At 40.7% G+C, this 19776-nt stretch overlaps 1 protein-coding gene across 7 annotated transcripts in view; it reads right to left on the bottom strand.

Annotated features, from left to right (window-relative positions):
• Positions 1-19776, bottom strand: part of DMD (dystrophin) — a 2449111-nt gene that overhangs the window by 1984917 nt on the left and 444418 nt on the right. For all 7 annotated transcript variants that reach the window (XM_060182733.1, XM_060182732.1, XM_060182735.1 and 4 more), the window contains exon 5: positions 4124-4216. In XM_060182733.1, the coding sequence (XP_060038716.1) occupies positions 4124-4216 (93 nt within the window). The remainder of the gene's footprint in view (positions 1-4123; positions 4217-19776) is intronic.

Genomic DNA, 19776 nt, shown 5'->3' with positions numbered 1-19776 from the left:
AAGTATAAACCTATGGGACTACATCAAATTAAAAAGCTTCTTCACAGCAAAAGAAACCACTACCCAAATCAAGAGACCCCTCACAGAATGGGAGAAGATCTTTACATGCCATACATCAGATGAGAGTTTAATAACCAACATATATAAAGAGCTTACCAGACTCAACAACAAGACAACAAATAACCCCATCCAAAAGTGGGGGAGGAACTGGACAGAATATTCACCACAGAAGAGATCCAAAAGGCCGAGAAACACATGAAAAAATGCTCCAAGTCTCTGATTGTCAGAGAAATGCAAATAAAGACAACAATGAGATATCACTTCACTCCTGTGAGAATGTCACACATCAGAAAAGGTAACAGCAGCAAATGCTGGAGAGGGTGTGGGGTCAAAGGAACCCTCCTGCACTGCTGGTGGGAATGTCAATTGGTCCAACCTCTGTGGAGAACAGTCTGGAGAACTCTCAGAAGGCTAGAAATGGACCTACCCTATGACCCTGCAATTCCCCTCCTGGGGATATATCCTAAGGAACCCAACACATCCATCCAAAAAGATCTGTGTACACATATATTCTTGGCAGCACAATTTGTAATAGCCAAAACCTGGAAACAACCCAGGTGTCCAACAACAGATGAGTGGCTGAGCAAGTTGTGGTATATATACACAATGGAATACTACTCAGCTGTAAAAAATGGTGACTTCACCGTTTTCAGCCGATCTTGGATGGACCTTGAAAAAATCATGTTGAGTGAAATAAGTCAGAAACAGAAGGATGAATATGGGATGATCTCACTCTCAGGCCGAAGTTGAAAAACAAGATTAGAAAAGAAAACACAAGTCGAACCTGAAATGGAATTGGAGTATTACACCAAAGTAAAAGACTCTGGGGTGGGTGGGTGGGTGGGGAGAATACAGGTCCATGAAAAATGATGAATGAAATAGTGGGGGTTGTATTGCTAAATGGGAATCTGGGGAATGTTATGCATGTAAAAAAAAAAAAAAAGAAGTAGAAACGCAAAGCAGAAATTGCCTGAGTTTGGAGTATGGCACCAAAGTAAGAAAGCAGAAGTATACTAGAGTTTGCAGTGAGTACCTCCCTAATACTTCCTCTCCACTTTTCCAAGCTTTGGGTCCATGATTGCTCAACAATTTGTTTGGCTTTGTATGTTAACTCTCTTTTCAGTCACCAGGTTCCAGGTGTCATCAGGATGCCGGCCAGACTTCCCTGGATTGAAGACACCACCAATGTGTCCTGGAGCTCAGCTTCCCCAGAGACCCATCCTACTAGGGAAAGAGAGAGGCAGACTGGGAGTATGGACCGACCAGTCAACGCCCATGTTCAGCGAGGAAGCAATTACAGAAGCCAGACCTTCTACCTTCTGCAACCCACAATGACCCTGGGTCCATGCTCCCAGAGGGATAGAGAATGGGGAAGCTATCGGGGGAGGGGGTGGGATATGGAGATTGGGCGGTGGGAATTGTGTGGGGTTGTACCCCTCCTACCCTATGGTTTTGTTAATTAATCCTTTCTTTAATAAAAAAAAAAGAAATAAAAGGAAAAAAAATAGAAAGAAGAAGAAAAGAAAAGGAGCTGAGCAGTGGCACACTCGGTTAAGCACACATAGTACTAAGCACAAGAATCCAGGTTCTAGACTCTGGCTCTCCACCTGCAAGGGGGGGAAGCTTCACAAGAGGTGAAGCGAGTCGGCAGGTGTCTATCTTTCTCCCTCTCTATCTTCCCTTCTCCTCTCAGTTTTTCTCTGTTCTAGCCAATAAAATGAAAAAAAAAAAAAAAAAGGCTGCCAGGAGCAGTGGAAGCCCAGAGCCCCAGTGATAACCCTGGAGGCAAAAACAACAACAACAACAACAACAACAACAAAACACTTAGTTAACAACACTTAGTTAATTTATCTTACTTAGAATTATACAACTGGGGGCTGGGCAGTGGCACAGTTGGTTAAACACACATGGCACAAAGTGTGCATAAGGATCCCGGTATGAGCCCCCAGCTCTCCACCTGCAGGGGGGTTGTCTCACAGGTGGTGAAGCAGGTCTGCAGGTGTCTATCTTTCTCTCCCCGACTCTCATTTCTCTCTGCCCTATCCAACAACAACGACAGCAATAACAGCAACAATAATCACAACAATAATGGCAACAAAAGGGAAAAAAAATAGTCTCCAGGAGCAGCGGATTCATAGTGCAGGCACTTAGTCCCAGCAATAACCCTAGAGGCAAAGAAAAAAAAACAACAAGAATTCTACATCTTGAACTCTTGGATTTTTTGATATATATATATATGACAAATTCAAAAGGTGTTTTATTTTTATCATTTTGTTTATTTATTTTGGATAGAGAGAAATTGAGAGGGAAGGGGAGTTAGAGAGAGAGAAAGATACCTGCAGCACTGCTCCACCACTCCTGAAGCATTCCCCCTGTAGGTGGGGAAGCGGGCTCTACCACTGAGCTACATCTCCAACCCTTCAGATACTTAAAGTCTCAGTTGAAAATAATAATAATTGGCATTAGTCATAATTAAGAAGGGTCTGAAGAAGGTAGGATTCCCTTTTGAGATTTGACACAGTTTCACTAGAAAAGAATTTCAAAAGAGCACATGTGACAGGTGTGCAGTTTCTAAGTTTGTCTTTTATTAGAGTTTGAGACAAGTTATGTGTAAAAGTGAAATTAGAGTTAAAAGCTAGAATTAAAGCTTGGGGGACAGGTTCCTGAGGGTCCAAAAGGCAAAAGACCAGGGGCCAGGTGGTGGCACACCGGGTTAAGCACTCACATCATAGTGTGCAAGGACCTAGGTTCAAGCCCCTGGTCCCCACCTGCAGGGGGAAAGCTTCACGAGTGTTAAAGCAGGGCTGCAGGTGTCTCTCTCTCTCTGTCTCTATCACCCCCCCCTCTCAATTTCTGGCTGTCTCTATCTAATAAATAAATAAATAAAATGATATCTTTTTAAAAAAAGGCAAAAGACCAAGGCTTATGCAAGCCCCTCTCTTCTATACCCTTCTTAAGTTACACCAGGGCCCATTTTTCATTGACCTAATGAAGCAAACTCACCCCTCCTTCATATACTACACTAAAAAAGACCTCCACCAACTTGCATCTCAGTTAAAACAAAAGTGTGCTAGTGTGCATGCCAGTTTCATGTGTGCAAACCCAATGAAAACAAAGTGTCCGTGCCCCCCCAGGATCCCCTGTGTCCCACATTGTCCCTCAACAATATGATTTGCCTCTAATAATAAGAATGCATTCTGCTGAGTGCTTTCCAGATAGTCTTTGGTTTAATCCTCACAATAAATAAACATATTTTTGATGGAGAATTACGGTTAAGAAAGGGGTGGCATTTTACCCAATGTCTCTAAGATGCTAAATAAAGGAGTTGAAATTTAACCTCATGTTGCTCTGATGGGGGTGGGGGGTGGGGTAGGGACCATCCTTTTCACTAAATCCAATGACCTTTGATCTGTTTGTAGAGGTCTAATAAATATAAACATTCAAAAGTTCCTATAGTGACATGGTTCAGAGGAAAAATACCATTTCCAGACCAGATTAGCAAAAGAGTGTGTGTGTATCAAATGGATTCATGTAGATAAGCACATCCTACTAATCCATCATTGGCATTTATTTACACTGAAAATGCCCAAGATTCACAAAATCTCTTTCATTTGGAAATGATTCACAGGAAACATATCTTTCTTTTAACAAATCTATGTAAATTCACTTATAGGCACATTGTAGAAGATACATTTTATTCACCAGTTGATGAGACTTGTCTTTTTTGATCATTTATATTCAGTGAGGTAAAATTCAGAGTGTTTCTGCAAGTGTGCTAGAGTCTATTTTATAATCTGCTGGTCTTTCTTGTCAGAGATTATATTAGTTGTGCCAATTTAAAAGGCAGCACTGTGGACATGTGTTCCTTATGGTTCGAGATGTATGTGTTTATTTGACAGGTCAAGGATAAAAAAAGAAAGGAAGGAAGGAAGGAAGTTAGGAAGGAAGGAAGGAAGGGAGGGAGGAAGGAAGGAAGGAAGGAAGGAAGGAAGGAAGGAAGGAAGGAAGGATCAGCACTGTGACACTGTGACAGGCAAGAAGGAAATATTCATCAGTTTCTTACCTGCCAGTGGAGGATTATATTCCAAATCAAACCAAGAGTCAGTTTATGATTTCCATCTACTATGTCAGTGCTTCCAATATTTACTAAATCAACCTGTTAAAGATAAAGAGGAAACATTTGAAGGAAGAAGACAAAATATCTATTTGGAAAGAAAGCAAAATATGAAGATAACTGCATTTAGCTACTTTCAGAGTCTATGCAACATTACACTTGGAAAAACATTAATCTAAAAACAATACAAAATACATTTGTAAATACACTTTCTGTAACAGACTAGTGCCCCCCCCCAAACACATCTGCAAAGAGAGAGAAAATGAATGTACCTCTAGTATATAAATAGATCACTGCAAATTAAGGAGGCCAATAAGAGTCTCTCCAAATAAAATGTGTAACCATGATAATTCATAAAGGATTCCTAAAATTAATACCTACTTCTTAATACATAATTGAAGCTCAGAAAATGAACTGTCATCAGGTCTTTTATCTTGCTCAGAAGAGTGCCATTATAATTATGGAAGAGTACAGTTGACTAAAATGCCCAGGCTTTAGAAACACCTCTTACAACTCTAATAAACAATGCAGCTAATGGCCAGCTCTCTTTTCTCTATTCAGAACTGAATCTGGGAATAAAAGTCTGCAGAACAGAGTTTCTTTCTTTCTGTGTTCCTTTCTTTCTTCCTTTCTCTTCCTCCACCTCTTTCTTCCTCTTTCTTTTCTTTTCTTTTTTTTACTAGAACACTGCTGAGCTCTAATTTATGATGGTATAGGGGATTGAACCCAGGAGATCAGAGTATCAAGCATGAACGTCATTTTGTGTGACCAGTACAATATCTCCCTAGCCCTGGGTTTCATTCATTCATTCATTCATTCATTCATTCATTCATTCATTCATTCATTCATTCATTCATTTATTTACTGTCTAGCTAGGGAGAAATCAAGAGAGGAGCAGGGGAACAGAGAGACAAAGAGACACCTACAGAACTGTTTTATGCTCACAAAGCTTCACCCCTGCAGGCAGGGACTACACATACACACTTAAACTCGGACCCTTATGTGACTCAGGGGGTGCATCACAACCTGGCCAGAGTTTCATTTTTTTAGGGTCAATCTTGCCTCCTGCCCAGCATGCTCCTAAAATTTTAGGTGGAGTCAGGTTAAACTTAAGCATCAGGTAACCTGGCACTTGAACATATGCTCAGCATGTTTAGACACAAAAGAAAAGCAAATTATGACAAGGAGCTAGCATCACACACTTATCAAAATGGCTAAAATTTGAACACAGTGACAGCATTATATGCTGATGAGGAGATGCAGACTCTGAATCACTTAAACACTACTGGTGGAAATCTACTAGAGGAGGGGCCAGGTGGTGGTGCACCTGGTTGAGCACACCTTACAATACTCAAGGACTCAAGTTTGATGCCCTAGTCCACAGCTGCAGGGTGAAAGCTTTGCAAATGATGAGGCAGGGCTGCATGTGTCTCTCTGTCTCTCAATCTCCCCCTCCCCTCTCGATTTCTTGATGTTTCTATCTAATAAATAAATCAAGATAACTTAAAATAAGAAAAAAGAAGAAATGTAATTTAGGTGAATTTTCTTTTGGCTGCTTCTAGAATTCTACCATTTTTTCCAGCCCTGAGATCAGCTACCTGAGTGATTTCCACACCATCCTCCCCCAGATAGCTTCATTAAATAGCTTAAATGCATTTTGGTTGAACTTTTCATTCTCTCAAACCTGAAACTTAACTGAGCTCAGTTTCACTCCAATCTGTCTTTCCTACTTATTTCTATCTCTAGTAAGAGAGGTTCACGATTCTCTCTCAATCAGTACTAAACTCTCCCTCATCATTCACTTTCACTTATCAATTAATTCTAACTTAAACATATAAGACAGTGTCAGAAATTCAAGTGAAAATAAGAAAAGGTTATCCCTCTGTATAATTATTCCCCCCGGACAGTTAAATACTTAAATTTATTTTGCATCCCAGTTATATAGCACATTTTTGTGTGTTGACTTAAAACGAATGATACGGGGAGGGGGAATATAGAATCACTTCAATATTGATAAAAGAGTTAAATCCAAGTCCACACATAATTTCTACTTCTTCTTCTTCTAGCATTTGCCCTTCTTCCATAGCCAGTCAACAGCGTCAGGTTGAACCTGAAGTAAAGTTTCGAGACCTCCTTTGAATACTAGAGGATATCATCAAAGTGTGCATAGATTAGATGTGAATGACATGACAGTGAGAGAGGGGTCAGTCTGAATGAACATATAAAAACATCTCTAATAACTTGCCAGTGTCTTCTGAAGTAGTTTCTTCTGTCTCTCTTACATGATTAGCTTAATTTTTTTACTATTATGTTAACTCTCTTTTCAATCACCAGGTTCCAGATGCCATCAGGATGCTTGCCAGGCTTCCCTGGATTGAAGACCCCACCAATGTGTCCAGGAGCTCCGCTTCCCCAGAGACCCACCCTACTAGGGAAAGAGAGAGGCAGACTGGGAGCATGGACCGACCAGTCAACGCCCATGTTCAGTGGGGAAGCAATTACAGAAGCCAGACCTTCTACCTTCTGCAACCCACAATGACCCTGGGTCCATGCTCCCAGAGGGATAGAGAATGGGAAAGCTATCGGGGGAGGGGGTGGGATATGGAGATTGGGTGGTGGGAATTGTGTGGAGTTGTACCCCTCCTACCCTATGGTTTTGTTAATTAATCCTTTCTTAAATAAAAAAAATTAAAAAAAATATTTATAAAAAGGAAAAAAAATTTTTTTTTACTATTTTTGCCCATTTTAATAATTCACACTATACCTAGAAAAATATCCGTATCCAGAACTTTTCAAAATTAATTTGATAGATTTCCTTTTAGTAACCTTGTGACTACACACTCTTTTCATTACTAACATAGTGATTTTCATTCTTTTCTGGCTTTCTTTTTCTAGGACTAGAAAAGTTTTACTGGGCCGGAGTAGATAGCATAATGGTTATGCAAAGAGACTTTCATCCCTAAGGCTCCCAAGTCCCAGGTTCAATCTCCTGCTGACCACCACAATCCAGAGCTGAGCAGTGCTCTGGTTAAAAATAATAATAATAAGGGGCCGGGTGGTGGCACACCTGGTTGAGCGCACAGGTTACAGTGCACCAAGACCTGGGTTTCAGCCCCCAGCCCCCACCTGCATGGGGAAAGCTTTACAAGTGGTGAAGCAGTGCTGCAGGTGTCTCTCTGTCTCTCTCCCTCTCTATCTCCCCCATCCTCTCAATTTCTGGCTATTTCTGTCCAATAAGCAAATAAAGATAATAAAATTTTAATAATAATAAATAAACTAAATAAAAGTTTTATCTATTTTGATGGCATATTTAAACAACCAGAATTGGAGCAGGAAGTAGAGCCTTGTGGTAGAGCAAATGCTTTGCATGCATGAGATCCTAAGGGTTTTCTTTCTTTTTTTCTTCCTTCCTCTCTTTCTTTCTTTTGTTCTTTCTTTTCTTTATTCTTTCTTTTTGTGTGTGTGTGCCTTCAGGGTTATCACTGTGGCTCAGTGCCTGCACTACAAATCCACTGCTCTGGAAGGCCATCTTTTTTCTTTTTATTTATTTATTTATTTATTTATTTATTCCCTTGTGTTGCCCTTGTTTTATTGTTGTAGTTATTATTGTTGTCATTGTTGGATAGGACAGAGAGAAATGGAGAGAGGAGGGGAAGACAGAGTGGGGTAGAGAAAGACAGACACCTGCAGACCTGCTTCACCGCTTGTGAAGCGATTTTCCTGCAGGTGGGGAGCCTGGGGCTTGAACTGGGATCCTTATACCGGTCTTTGCGCTTTGCGCCACCTGAGCTTAACCCACTACGCTGCCGCTCAACTCCCGAGGTCATATTTTTTCCACTGATGTTTTTGCTGTTATTGTTGTTGCTGCTGCTGCTGTCCTTGGATAGGACAGAGAAAAAGTGAGAGAGGAGGGGAAGCAGAGAGGGAGAGAGAAAGACGCCTGCAGACCTGCTTCACCTGTTGCACTACCGTCTGCCCCACAGGTCCTAGGTTTATACGGCGTCTCTCCCCAAAATAAATAATAGTAAACTTTTTGAAAGTATTCAACCGATGTTTCTACTTTGAATTTACTTTTACTTATTATTTTCCTTTTTATAAAAAATGTTAAGATATATATGATTTAGAGATAAGGCAATGGGGCACTGGGTTGAGCACACGCATTACCATGCCAAAGGTCCCAGGGTTCAAGCCCCAATCCCCACCTACTGGGAAGAAACTTCACTAGCACTGAAGCAGTTCTGAAGATCTCTCTCTCTTTTTCTTTCTCTATCCCCCTCCTCATGATTTATCTCTGCCCTACCAAATAAAACAAAGAGGGAAAATAGGTGGCAAGGAACAGTGGATTCTTCTTATAGGCACCAACCCCCAGCAATAACCACAGTAGCAATAATAAAACATAAATAAATAAAAATATACATATAGATAGATATATCTTTTATATTACCTTTTTAAAAAACAAGGTTATAAGCTTGCTTAAGAATAGAGTTGGGGGGGGGCAGGTGGTGGCACACCTGGTAAAGCACTCACATTACATTGTGCAAGGACGCAGGTTTAAGTCCCTGGCCCCCACCTGCAAGGGGAAAGCTTCATGAGTAGTGAAGCAGGGCTGCAGGTGTCTCCTGTCTTTCTTCCTTTCTATCTCCTCTTCCCCTCTCAATTTCTCTCTGTATCTATCCAATAATAAATAAACATATAAAAAGAGTTTTAAAGCAAATCATTTCATCATGACAATACAAGAATGAGCTAACCACTTGCTTATGTACATTTTATCAAGAGGGGGCAGAGTGTCAAAGAGAAATGCAGCTTCCACAGTAGCAGGTTAAAAACTAGGTTTTCATATGAGAGGTAATTCAATAATTATATCCAGAGAATGGGCTCTCTCTAAATTAATGAACATTACATCTCATCATGGAAATAAGAAACACTTTGTTTTGGTTATGTTTTGTCTCTTGCTATACATTTCTTTTTACCAAATTTACAAGGATTATATGAAATTACAATTAATGGGCAGAGGGTAGACAGAATAATGGTTATGCAAAGAGACTCTGATGCCTAAGGCTCCAAAGTCTCAGGTTCAATCCCCATACCACCATAAGCCAGAGCTGAGCAGAGCTCTGGCAAAAAAAAAAAATTACAAGTAATAATCAATAATCTCTAAGACAATAGGAATGAAGCTTGACACTCCAGCCCATTTTATTTCTCAATTTTAGTATGTAGCCATAAGTGGCATGATCTTTAAAAGTATGGCTAGCTACTCTCTAATAATCATTTCCATGCCACACAATGACTTCTATCTTTTCCTTCATATATATTATTTTTTCTAATATATGCTCTGGAATTATATCTTTCACAAGTTTTCAATCTAATTTTAAATTAATGTGATAAGAGAAAGTAAGAACCAAATTATGTCAAAAAGCTGTGTTAAATGAATAATTACAAGTCTGCCTTATAAACAAAACAGAAACATTAATATGATATACACATTAATATACGAACACAATTTGTGTGTGTCTGTGTTATGACAAGCACAAGATAGCAGGGGATTCAATATTGAGGTCACCAAGGATGCCCAAAGTTCTGTTTTCCTGTTTTGCAAAATGAAAGCATCTGCTATCAACTGAATAGGTGTGAAAATTGATATGGTGTGTGAAAATTAAATAGTATGCATTGGATTTTGGCAGACACAATTCCACCTCCACTTGAACAACCAGCTTTAGGAATTACTGCAAACAGGCCTATGACTTCACTCACAAAGGAATGTCAGGCTCTAACTCCAGGTTGTGCCCTGTGATCTATGAATATGCTTTATTCAGACTTCACCTGAGTGATTAGAAAATTCTCACCAATTGTTTTGTTGCAAAGGAAACTTATTGTAATTCCAGCTGAATATTTAAATGTGAACACTTATTAAAAGGCTCCCTTGAGTCAGAACAAAAAAGCACCTAAGAAGCTTAATGAATTGGCTTTGGGAATAGAGTAGTCTTGTTCTCCAATTTATAGGTGTGAGATTCTCGAATCAAGAGGAAATTCCTTTTCTGTCCCCTAGGAAGTACTTATACTACCATAACTTACTTCATACAGAATAGATATTGAATAAATCTACTGTGAATGTAGTAGTTCCCAGAGCATCGCTATTATTATTTTTGTCATTGTATAGGACAGAGAGAAATCGAGAAAGGAGGAAAAGACAGAGAGAGGGAGAAAAAGATAGACACCTGCAGACCTGCTTTACCGCCAGTGAAGCGAGCCCCCCTTCAGGTGGTGAGCCAGCGGCTCCAACCAGGATCCTTAAGCCTAACCGCTGTGCTATCACCAGTCCCCTTCCCCCGTGTTATTTTTTAAATTTTTTTATATTTATTTATTTTCCCTTTTGTTGTCCTTGTTTTTTATTGTCGTTGTTACTGATGTCGTCACTGTTAGATAGGACAGAGAGAAATGGAGAGAGGAGGGTTAGACAGAGAGGGGGAGAGAAAGACAGATGCCTATAGACCTGCTTCATTGCCTGTGACGCGACTCCCCTACAGGTGGGGAGCCAGGGCTCGAACCTGGACCCTTATGCTGGTCCTTGTGCTTTGTGCCACGTGGGCTTAACCCGCTGCGCTACCGCCCAACTCCTCCCACCCCCACCCTACCCCGCCCCTGCCCCCGTGTTTTTATCCAGGTTCTGTTTTAGCCCCAGTTCCTTCAGGGCATGGATGCAATTGCTAGGGGTCTGTTTAGGGAAAGATTCCTCTGAATGCAGGGCATTAACCCCACTCCCCGCACCCTACAGGTAGCAGAGAAGTGGATCCTGACACACCAGTAAGTCTGCAGCCTGCACAAGCATCACCCTTGCTACCTAAGTGCTAAGGTCATAAAATGCAAGTGAATGCAGATGTAAGCACTTGGAGACAAAGGCTGATGTAAATCTCTTCAGGGTCCTGAGCATCCCTGGAACCCACTAGAAAAGTTAGAAGGCCTGGAAACCTGCTCTCTCTTGGGAATCTACACACCTCTAAAGCATGCATCTCTCTCTCTCTCTCTCTCCCCACCAGGGTTTATTGCTGTGGTGCCTGCACTAGGAATCCACAGCTCCTTGAAGCCATTATTTCCATCCCCCCACCTATTTTTATTCAACAGGACAGAGAGAAATATAATGATTATATAATAGTTAATTATTAATACTTATAGATTACTTAATTATATAATAATTAAGTAATCTATAAGTATATCTATAATCTAGTAATATTTTCTACTACTTTTATATAGTCCTCCCATAGTGGTTATTGTATAAATACATATGCATTTAATATATATTTAATATATACAGACATATATGTAAATAGAAATTTAAGATTCAGGATACTTAGAGAATCCATAATATCTAAAGCAAACCTGAAATCTGATAGTCTAATGAACGGAGATTAATGATCTGGAAACTTACGTTATTTTAGGGGCTAGGCCATGGTGTCATTGATTTAGTGCTTGCTGCAGGCATCTCTTTCCATCTTTCTTTCTATCTTCCTTTGCTATTTCAATTTATCTCTGTCTTATCAAGTGGAATAAATAAATTTTTTAAAACTCATGCTATTCTTCAATACATTTATTTATTTATTTATTTATTGCCTCCAGGGTTATCGCTGGGGCTTGTTGCCTACACTACGAATCCACTGCTCCTGGAAGCCATTTTTCGTTTATTTATTTATTTATTATTTAACTGGATAGTACAGAGAGAAATTGAGAGGGGTGGGGGAGATAGGGAGGGAGAGAGAGAGACACCTGCAGGCCTGCTTCAGCTCTTGTGAAAAGACCAGCTGCAGGTGGTAAGCTGGGACTTGGATCCTTCTGAGTCTCTGGGCGGGTCCTTATGCTTCCTAAGATGTGTGCCATCTCTTCATTACTTTTATAAAAGCATATAACAGAATGAAGTTATCAAACATAAAACAGTATATACTGACTTAAGAAGGAGGTACAAATCACCTAAAAAAATTGTGATGCCAGCTCAAATAGTGAAAATTATGTGGACGTCTTAAGCAGAAAGGAGAAAAAGAAATTAAAAAAAAAAAGGAAAGAATAATATTCCTATCAAAACTGACAAGACTCAGAGGAACTAAACTCTAATGTTTATTTATTTATTTTAACATACTGGTAGTGGCAGGGAAATATATACATTTTTCAGGGTGAGTTTTTTGTTGTCTGTTTTGTTAACCAGCACACTGCTCAGCCATTGTTTTGGGGAGGGAGGGGTTGAACCTGGGGCTTTTGAGCCTCTGGCAGGAAAAGCCTTTTGCATAACCATTATGCTACTGGCCACATACTCAGTTTACATTTGCAATTCTAATTTAGATTTTGTAAAATTAAAGTTCTTTCAATTGGGGAGCCCGCTCTCTCCAGCAGATGTATTTGCTACTTCTTGCTAATTGAGAGAGCCAATGAAAAGGACACCTCAAAGCTACACGAGTTAATTGACTGTATCATTCAGCCAATTATCATTCAACCAACTGAAACTAGGACTAAGAGTGTCCTCACACTTTTTCAAAGGTTGTAATTCTTCTAGGTAATTTTAGAAATTTCGATTTATTCTGACAAAGAGTCTCCTTTATTCCTTAATAGGCACAATGCATTATTTGCACTTGTGAATTAGGGAAAAAGCAGGGAAAGAGACCAGGCAGTGGTGTAGCCTGTTGAGTGCACATTACCATGTGCAAGGACCTTGGCTTTGAGCTCCCATCTCCAGCTACAAGGGGAGCTTCACTAGAGGTGAAGCAGGTTTCCAGGTGTGTCTCTTTCTGTCTCCCTTTCTATCCTTCCTGCCCCTTTCAATCTCTCTGTCCTATCAAGCAAAAGGAAAAGGGAAAAAAAGAAAAGAAGAGGAAGGAGAAGAAGAAATGACTACCGGAAGCAGTGGATTCGTCCTGCAGGCACCAAGTTCCAGCAATAACCCTGGTAACAATAAAGAAGAAAAAAGAAAGAAAGGAAAGAAGAAAGAAAGAAAGAAAGAAAGAAAGAGAGAAAGAAAGAAAGGAAGGAAGGAAGGAAGAAGGAAAAGGAAGGGTAAGGGTAAGTCAACTTTTTACTCACTAGTCTTGAACTAGAAGTTTAACGGGAAAAAAAAGCTGCATATTCAAGTATATAATGTCACAACAAATGACAACATTTTGAAAAGAACTATGAAACCTCATCTCTAAAAGTCTGGGTAGATTTCCTTTAACAGATTCCTAAATAATAGATAATGACTCAAGAAATGCCATGCGTTGGAATTTATTTTATAAAGAGCCTTTCTCACGCTTAAACTTTATGTACATAGTTCCACTTTTTTAAAATTTTCTTTTATTTTCCCTTTTGTTGCCCTTGTTGTTTTTATTGTTGTAGTTATTATTGTTGTTGTTATTGATGTCATCGTTGTTGGATAGAACAAAGAGAAATGGAGAGAGAAGGGGAAGACAGAGAGGTGTCGCTGTCGCCCGCAACAATGACACGGACACCAGAGTCTTCTTCCTCAATTCCCTTTATTTCCTTCTTATGGCCACCTTAAGTACCTTTCACTGTTACATAGTCAGCCAATGGGCATCAAGCAAGCATACAGCATTCATAGATCATGCAGCCTTCTACCAATCATAAAACAGTTCACGTGTACAGCACGCAGTCTGTTCAGTTGGATCGTCCAACTTCTGCAAAGTTGTTTACCACTTTACTGGTTTAGCCACTGGTTTAGCCACCACGTGGCCGGCGCCATCTTAGGGGTGTGATGTGCAGTGTCATTATGGCTCCCGACAGAGAGGGGGAAAGATAGACACCTGCAGACCTGTTTCACCGCCTGTGAAGTGACTCCCCTGTAGGTGGGGAGGCAGGGGCCCAAACCGGGATCCTTATGTCGCTTAACCGGCTGCGCTACCGCCCAACTCCCTACTTCTACTTCCACTTCCACTTCCACTTCCTCTTCCTCTCCTTCTTCCTTCCTCCTCCTCTTCCTCCTCCTCCTCTTCTTCTCCTTTTTTTTTTGGTTCTTTTGTGACCATACATTTCTTTTTCATAGTGTTTATAGCAGAATTCCGTTCCAACAGTTCCAATACTCTAGATAGAGAGGATTTGCTTTTTATATGTGGTGTGCACGATTTTTCTAAAGACATCATGTAGCCATCATTTTGCCATCATGTAGTCAAGTAAAAAAAGACTTCTCCATAGTAAGAGAAACTCCCTCAAGCTTTAATATAATCTTTCTGAATATAATGCACTTAAAAGATTAAAAAAAAACAGAAAAAGTAAAGTAGTTTCACTGCCCTGAAACATTTGCCTTTTTACTGTGTTTAGAATTTTTATAAAAATGCAAGACCAATTGACATAAACCATACCTATTTCTCTACTGAGAGATACCTATAGTGAATCATTATTAAATAGGTTATATTAATAATATCAATATTATCAATGCATTGATGTTATCAATAGCACTAGTCAATAATTACTAATCATTATTAAGGATATTATATATTGTAATTACATTCTGGTATATTATATTCTCTTTTGTTTGTTTGTTTTGTTTTTAATTGCCACCAGTATTAGCAGCGGGACTCTGCTTGCACAATAAATTCACTGATCCAGGCAGCCATGTTTGCTCTTCCTTCCTTCCTCCCTCCCTCCCTCCCTCCCTCCCTTCCTTCCTTCCTTCCTTCCTTTCTTTCTTCCTTCCTTTCTTTCTTTTACCAGAGCACTGCTCAGCTCTGACTTATGGTGGTGCTGGGGATTGAACCTGGGACTTTGGAGCCTCTGGCATGAGAGTCTTTTTGCATAACCATTATGCTATCTACCCCACCCTTTTTTGTTTTCTTCTAGTTTTAGTGAATAGGATAGAGAGAAATTGAGAGGGGAAGTGGGGAAGTCTAGAGGGAAAGAGACACTTGCAACACTGTTTCACAAGTGTCCCTCCTGCAGATGGGCAGGGAGGGGCTTGAACCCTGGTCCCTGTGCATGATAGATAACATGTACTCTCAACAGGGTGCGCCACCACTTGACCCCCTATTATTATATTCTTGATCATTAATAATGGTTGATAATCAGTGTTACTGCTATATTAATAACATCAATTTACAATAGTTTTAAGAAATGTAATATTTATGTGGTCTGGGAGGTGGCGCAGTGGATAAAGCATTGTACTCTCAAGCAGGAGGTCCTGAGTTCAGTCCCTGGCAGCATGTTACCAGAGTGATGGCTGGTTCTTTCTCTCTCCTCCTATCTTTCTCATTAATAAATAAATAAACTATTTTTAAAAATGTAATATTTAGGTTAGGCTGCTCTAGTCACTATGACTTAGTTCTCCATTACCGGATTTTCTTTATTCCATCTTACTATCTTCATATTTCAAAGATCACTTAATATTTTCTATAAAGAAACCTCTGTAAGCAAATGCCTTTAAAAACCATATTTTGGTCAGCATCATAAGATTTAACTCTAATTATCCCCTCTGAAAACAGTATTCCTACTGTCCATGGTTAGTTAAGCTTTACATATTCGAATGTTAACTATGTCAGAGTCCCAGGTTCAATACCCAGCATCACTATGAGCCAGAACTGAGCTGGGCTCTGGTCTTTCACTGTATCTTTCTCCGTATATCTCGCTCATTAAAATAAATAAATACAATTTTTTAAAAAAAATCGACAACATATTTTTACCATCAATTACATGCCACATATTAAAGGCTGAGGGTAGAGCGAGACTAAAAAGGAAATTATTGTTTTTATCTAGTTGCTTAAAGACTTGTGAACTAAAACACTCATCTATATTTTATATGTGCTTAGGATCATACTCACTCATCTATCGCAAAGGTGTCTTTCTCTCTCCCCTCTGCCTCCCCTCCTCTCTCGATTTCTCTCTGTCCTATCCAACAACAACATCAGTGGCAACAATAACAATAAGGACAGCAACAAGGGCGACAAACTAGGAGAAAATGGCCTCCAGGAGCAGTGAATTTGTAGTGCAGGCACCAAGCCCCAACGATTAAAAAGAAGAAGAAGAAGAAGCCTGGAAATAAATTCAAAAATATATTAGTAACAGTATGATAAGAAAAATTAAAAGGGAGCTGAGGAGACTAATAAGCCTGAAGCTCTGAGCTGTCAGTTTCAATCCCCAGCATCACCATAAACTAAAGCTAAGTAGTGCTTGGCTGGAAAATTAAAAAAAAAAAAAGAAATATTAAAGGGTATAATACAATGTGTACACATAAGCATTATTGCCAAAGATGTCACATGTATAAATCACAAGTTAATAGCTACTCCAATTGTAAATATATGTATTTATTTATTCCTTAATGAGAGACAGAAGCAGAACACCACTGGGGCATAAGGTGGTGGCCAAGATCAAACTCAGGACCCCACATACATGCAGGTCCCGTGCTCTACTACGGTGCCAGTTCCCCAGCTGTTCTCAATCTTAAGTATGCAGTGCTTCACTGTGGGGAGCCACATGTGCCCTCAAGGTTGCTATTGGCATGGCCACATAGCCACTGTTCACAGAAGGCCTTGCTTACAAGATAAGTTTCTGTTTCCTAACTAGAGTCTTGACAAAGAAAAGTTTCTGTTTGTCACCACTGTACAGTTTCTCATAAGTCAGGTAACTTGCCCACCTCCCTATGAATCACCCAGGACCTTCCAGTTAACGGCTGATCACCATGACAACATGCCACATCAACCAACTGCCCCCAGCTGCTAACCTCCCCCTTACCCCGGCCTTAAAAACAGCACCTTTGGTGCTAATAAACAGACTTGATCAGAATCCTGTCTTGTCTCATTTCTCTCTTGCGTCTCTTGTCCCCATTCCCTCTCCCTTGTCCTCACTCCCTCTCCTAGGTTTACCCACGTTGAAGGTCCCACGGTACGGGACACTTCACAATAGCTAAAACATGAAAGCAAACTAAATGCCCATCAACAAATGACTGGGTGAACAACGTATGGGGCAAATTCTTAATGAAATACTACTAGGTAATGAAAAAGGTGATATTGTGTCCATTGGGACAAAAGGAATGGAACTGGAGGTGATTATGCTTCCTGAAATAAGTGAAAAACAACTACTAACTGATTTATTTCATTCATAAAATATAGAGAACTGAAACACATGAACTTGAACAAATATAGCCAATCCTGTTTATCCTTGGGTATGTGTATGTTTGAAGGCACAAAAGTCTGATGGTGGGACTGCTGTGCTGGTCTATCTATATTATCTTTTAATTTTCTGAATCAGGCTGGGTGGTGGCGCACCTCTGGTTGAGTGCAGGTCACAGTGCACAAGGACCTGGGTTCCAGCCCCCAGTCCTCATCCACACAGGGAAAGCTTTGGGAATGGTGAAGCAGTTGTAGGTGTCTCTCTCCTTTTTCTTTTTTTGCCTCCAGGGTTATTGCTGGGGTCTCCATGGCTGCACTATGAATCCACTGCTCCCAGCAGTCATGTTTTTTCCTTTTTTTTTTTATTGGATAGGACAGAGAGAAATTGAGAGAGGCATAGGGATATATAGAGAGATATAGAGATGGAGATAGAGATAGAGAGAGAGAGAGAGAGAGAGAGAAACAGACAGACCTGCAGATCTGTTTCACAGTTTGTAGAGCGACCCCACGCCCCCCTCTGGTGGGGAGCCAGAGGCTCAAACCAGGATCCTTGCATGGATCCTTACGCTTTGTACTACCTGCTTCACCACCTGTGAAGGGACCTGCCTGCAGGTGGGGAGCCGGGGGCTCGAACCGGGATCCTGAAGCCAGTCCTTGAGCTTAGCGCCACCTGCACTTAACCCGCTGTGCTACAGCCCGACTCCCGAGCACACATGTTAACAATGTTCAAGGACCTGGGTTTGAGCCCCTGGTCCCCACCTGCAGGGGAAAAGCTTTGCGAGCAGTGAAGCAGGGCTGCAGGTGTCTCTCTTTCTTTCTCCATCTCTCTTTCTCTCTTACTTTTATTTCACTTCCAGGGTTATTGCTGGGGCTTGTTGCAGGCATTCCGAATCCACTACTTTCCCCCCCCCCCATTTCATTGGATAGGACAGAGATAGATTGAAAGGGGAGGGGGAAATAGAGAGGGAGAGAGAAAGATAAACACCTGCAGACCTGCGTTGCCACTTGTGAAGTGTCCATCCTGTGGGTGGGAAGCGGGGACTCAAACTTTGTTCCTTGTGCAGGTCTTTCACTTGGTACTATGTGTGCTTAACTGGGTGTGCCACCACCTGGTCCCCTCTCTCTCCCTCTCTATCTCCTCCTACCCTCTTGATTTATGGCTGTCTCTATCCAATAAATAAAGATAATGAAAAATTATATATATATATATATATATATATATATATATATATATATATATATATATATATATATATATGAAATGCTTTTGGAGGAAGAATAGTTTACTTTATGAAGTGATTTGAAATGAGAACTAGCTTCAAGTTAAAAATATCAGGTTGCATTAAATATAAATTTAAGATTACAGGCCAGGCTCATTTTTGTTGTTACGGTCCCTAGAAGAGTGTGATGGAATACACACAGTCATGGCTACTAGTACATTTCACAGAGGATGAAGCAGAAAAGGATGGGGTCATCTGACTGAAATCTAGCCAGTTAGATAATGAGAGTGATAAAGGAATGTAGTTCTTCTGTATTCTTGAAAACAATATAAAAAGGTACAGACATCTCACAGGACTGTCATATGGATTAAAAATTTACTATAAGAAGTAATACTTAATTTTTTTCCCTGAGCCTGACCTCTGATATGCAGGTGGATCCAAGTTATTGTCTGGGGAGATGATGTCATGGCTGGGAAAAGGACCAGAAAGCTGGATCAGGGAAGAGAGTAGCTCCCCAATATGGGAAAGAGGTATAAATATTGTTGACTGTAAACCCCATCGATTTGATTTGGTCTGGGACCCATATTCAGCTTAGGAGCCTATGTGACCTCTGCATCCCTGTAGATCTGAGCTCACATTCTGTGGTCATGAGTAGGAATGTTCCAAGCTGCCCCAATTTCAGGACCCATCTTCCTCAGGTGGAAGACAGAGTATGTTGTCCAGCCTCCCTTCTGAAATATAACTAAAATATGCCTACTAACTATCTACAAAACGGAGACCCCCCCCCCCAACTCTTCATCCGCACTATTCCAGTCTTTAGGTTCATGATTAGTCAACAATTTGTTTGGCTTTAACTCTTCTTTCAGCCACCAGGTTCCAGATGCTACCATGATGCCAACCTGATTTCCCTGGGCAGACAACCCCACCAATGTGTCCTAGAGCCCCGCTTCCCCAGAGCCCCACTCCACTAGGGAAAAAGAGAGACAGGCTGGGAGTATAGATTGACCTATCAATGCCCGTGTTCATCGAGGAGCAATTACAGAAGCCAGACCTTCCACCTTCTGCAACCCATGGTGACCCTGGGACCATACTCCCAGAGGATGAATACTAATTAAAAAGAAGAAGAAGAAGAAGAAGAAGAAGAAGGAGAAGGAGAAGGGGAAGGGGAAGGGGAAGGGGAAGGGGAAGGGGAAGGGGAAGGGGAAGGGGAAGGGGAAGGGGAAGGGGAAGAAGGAGAAGGAGGAGGAGGAGGAGGAGGAGGAGGAGGAGGAGGAGGAGAAGGAGAAGAAGAAGAAGAAGAAGAAGAAGAAGA

Source organism: Erinaceus europaeus, chromosome X (genome assembly GCF_950295315.1).
Source record: "Erinaceus europaeus chromosome X, mEriEur2.1, whole genome shotgun sequence".
In the NCBI taxonomy this organism is placed as follows: Eukaryota; Metazoa; Chordata; class Mammalia; order Eulipotyphla; family Erinaceidae; genus Erinaceus; species Erinaceus europaeus.
Note: the sequence above shows the minus strand (reverse complement) of the source record. Positions and strands in the feature narration are given on the sequence as shown.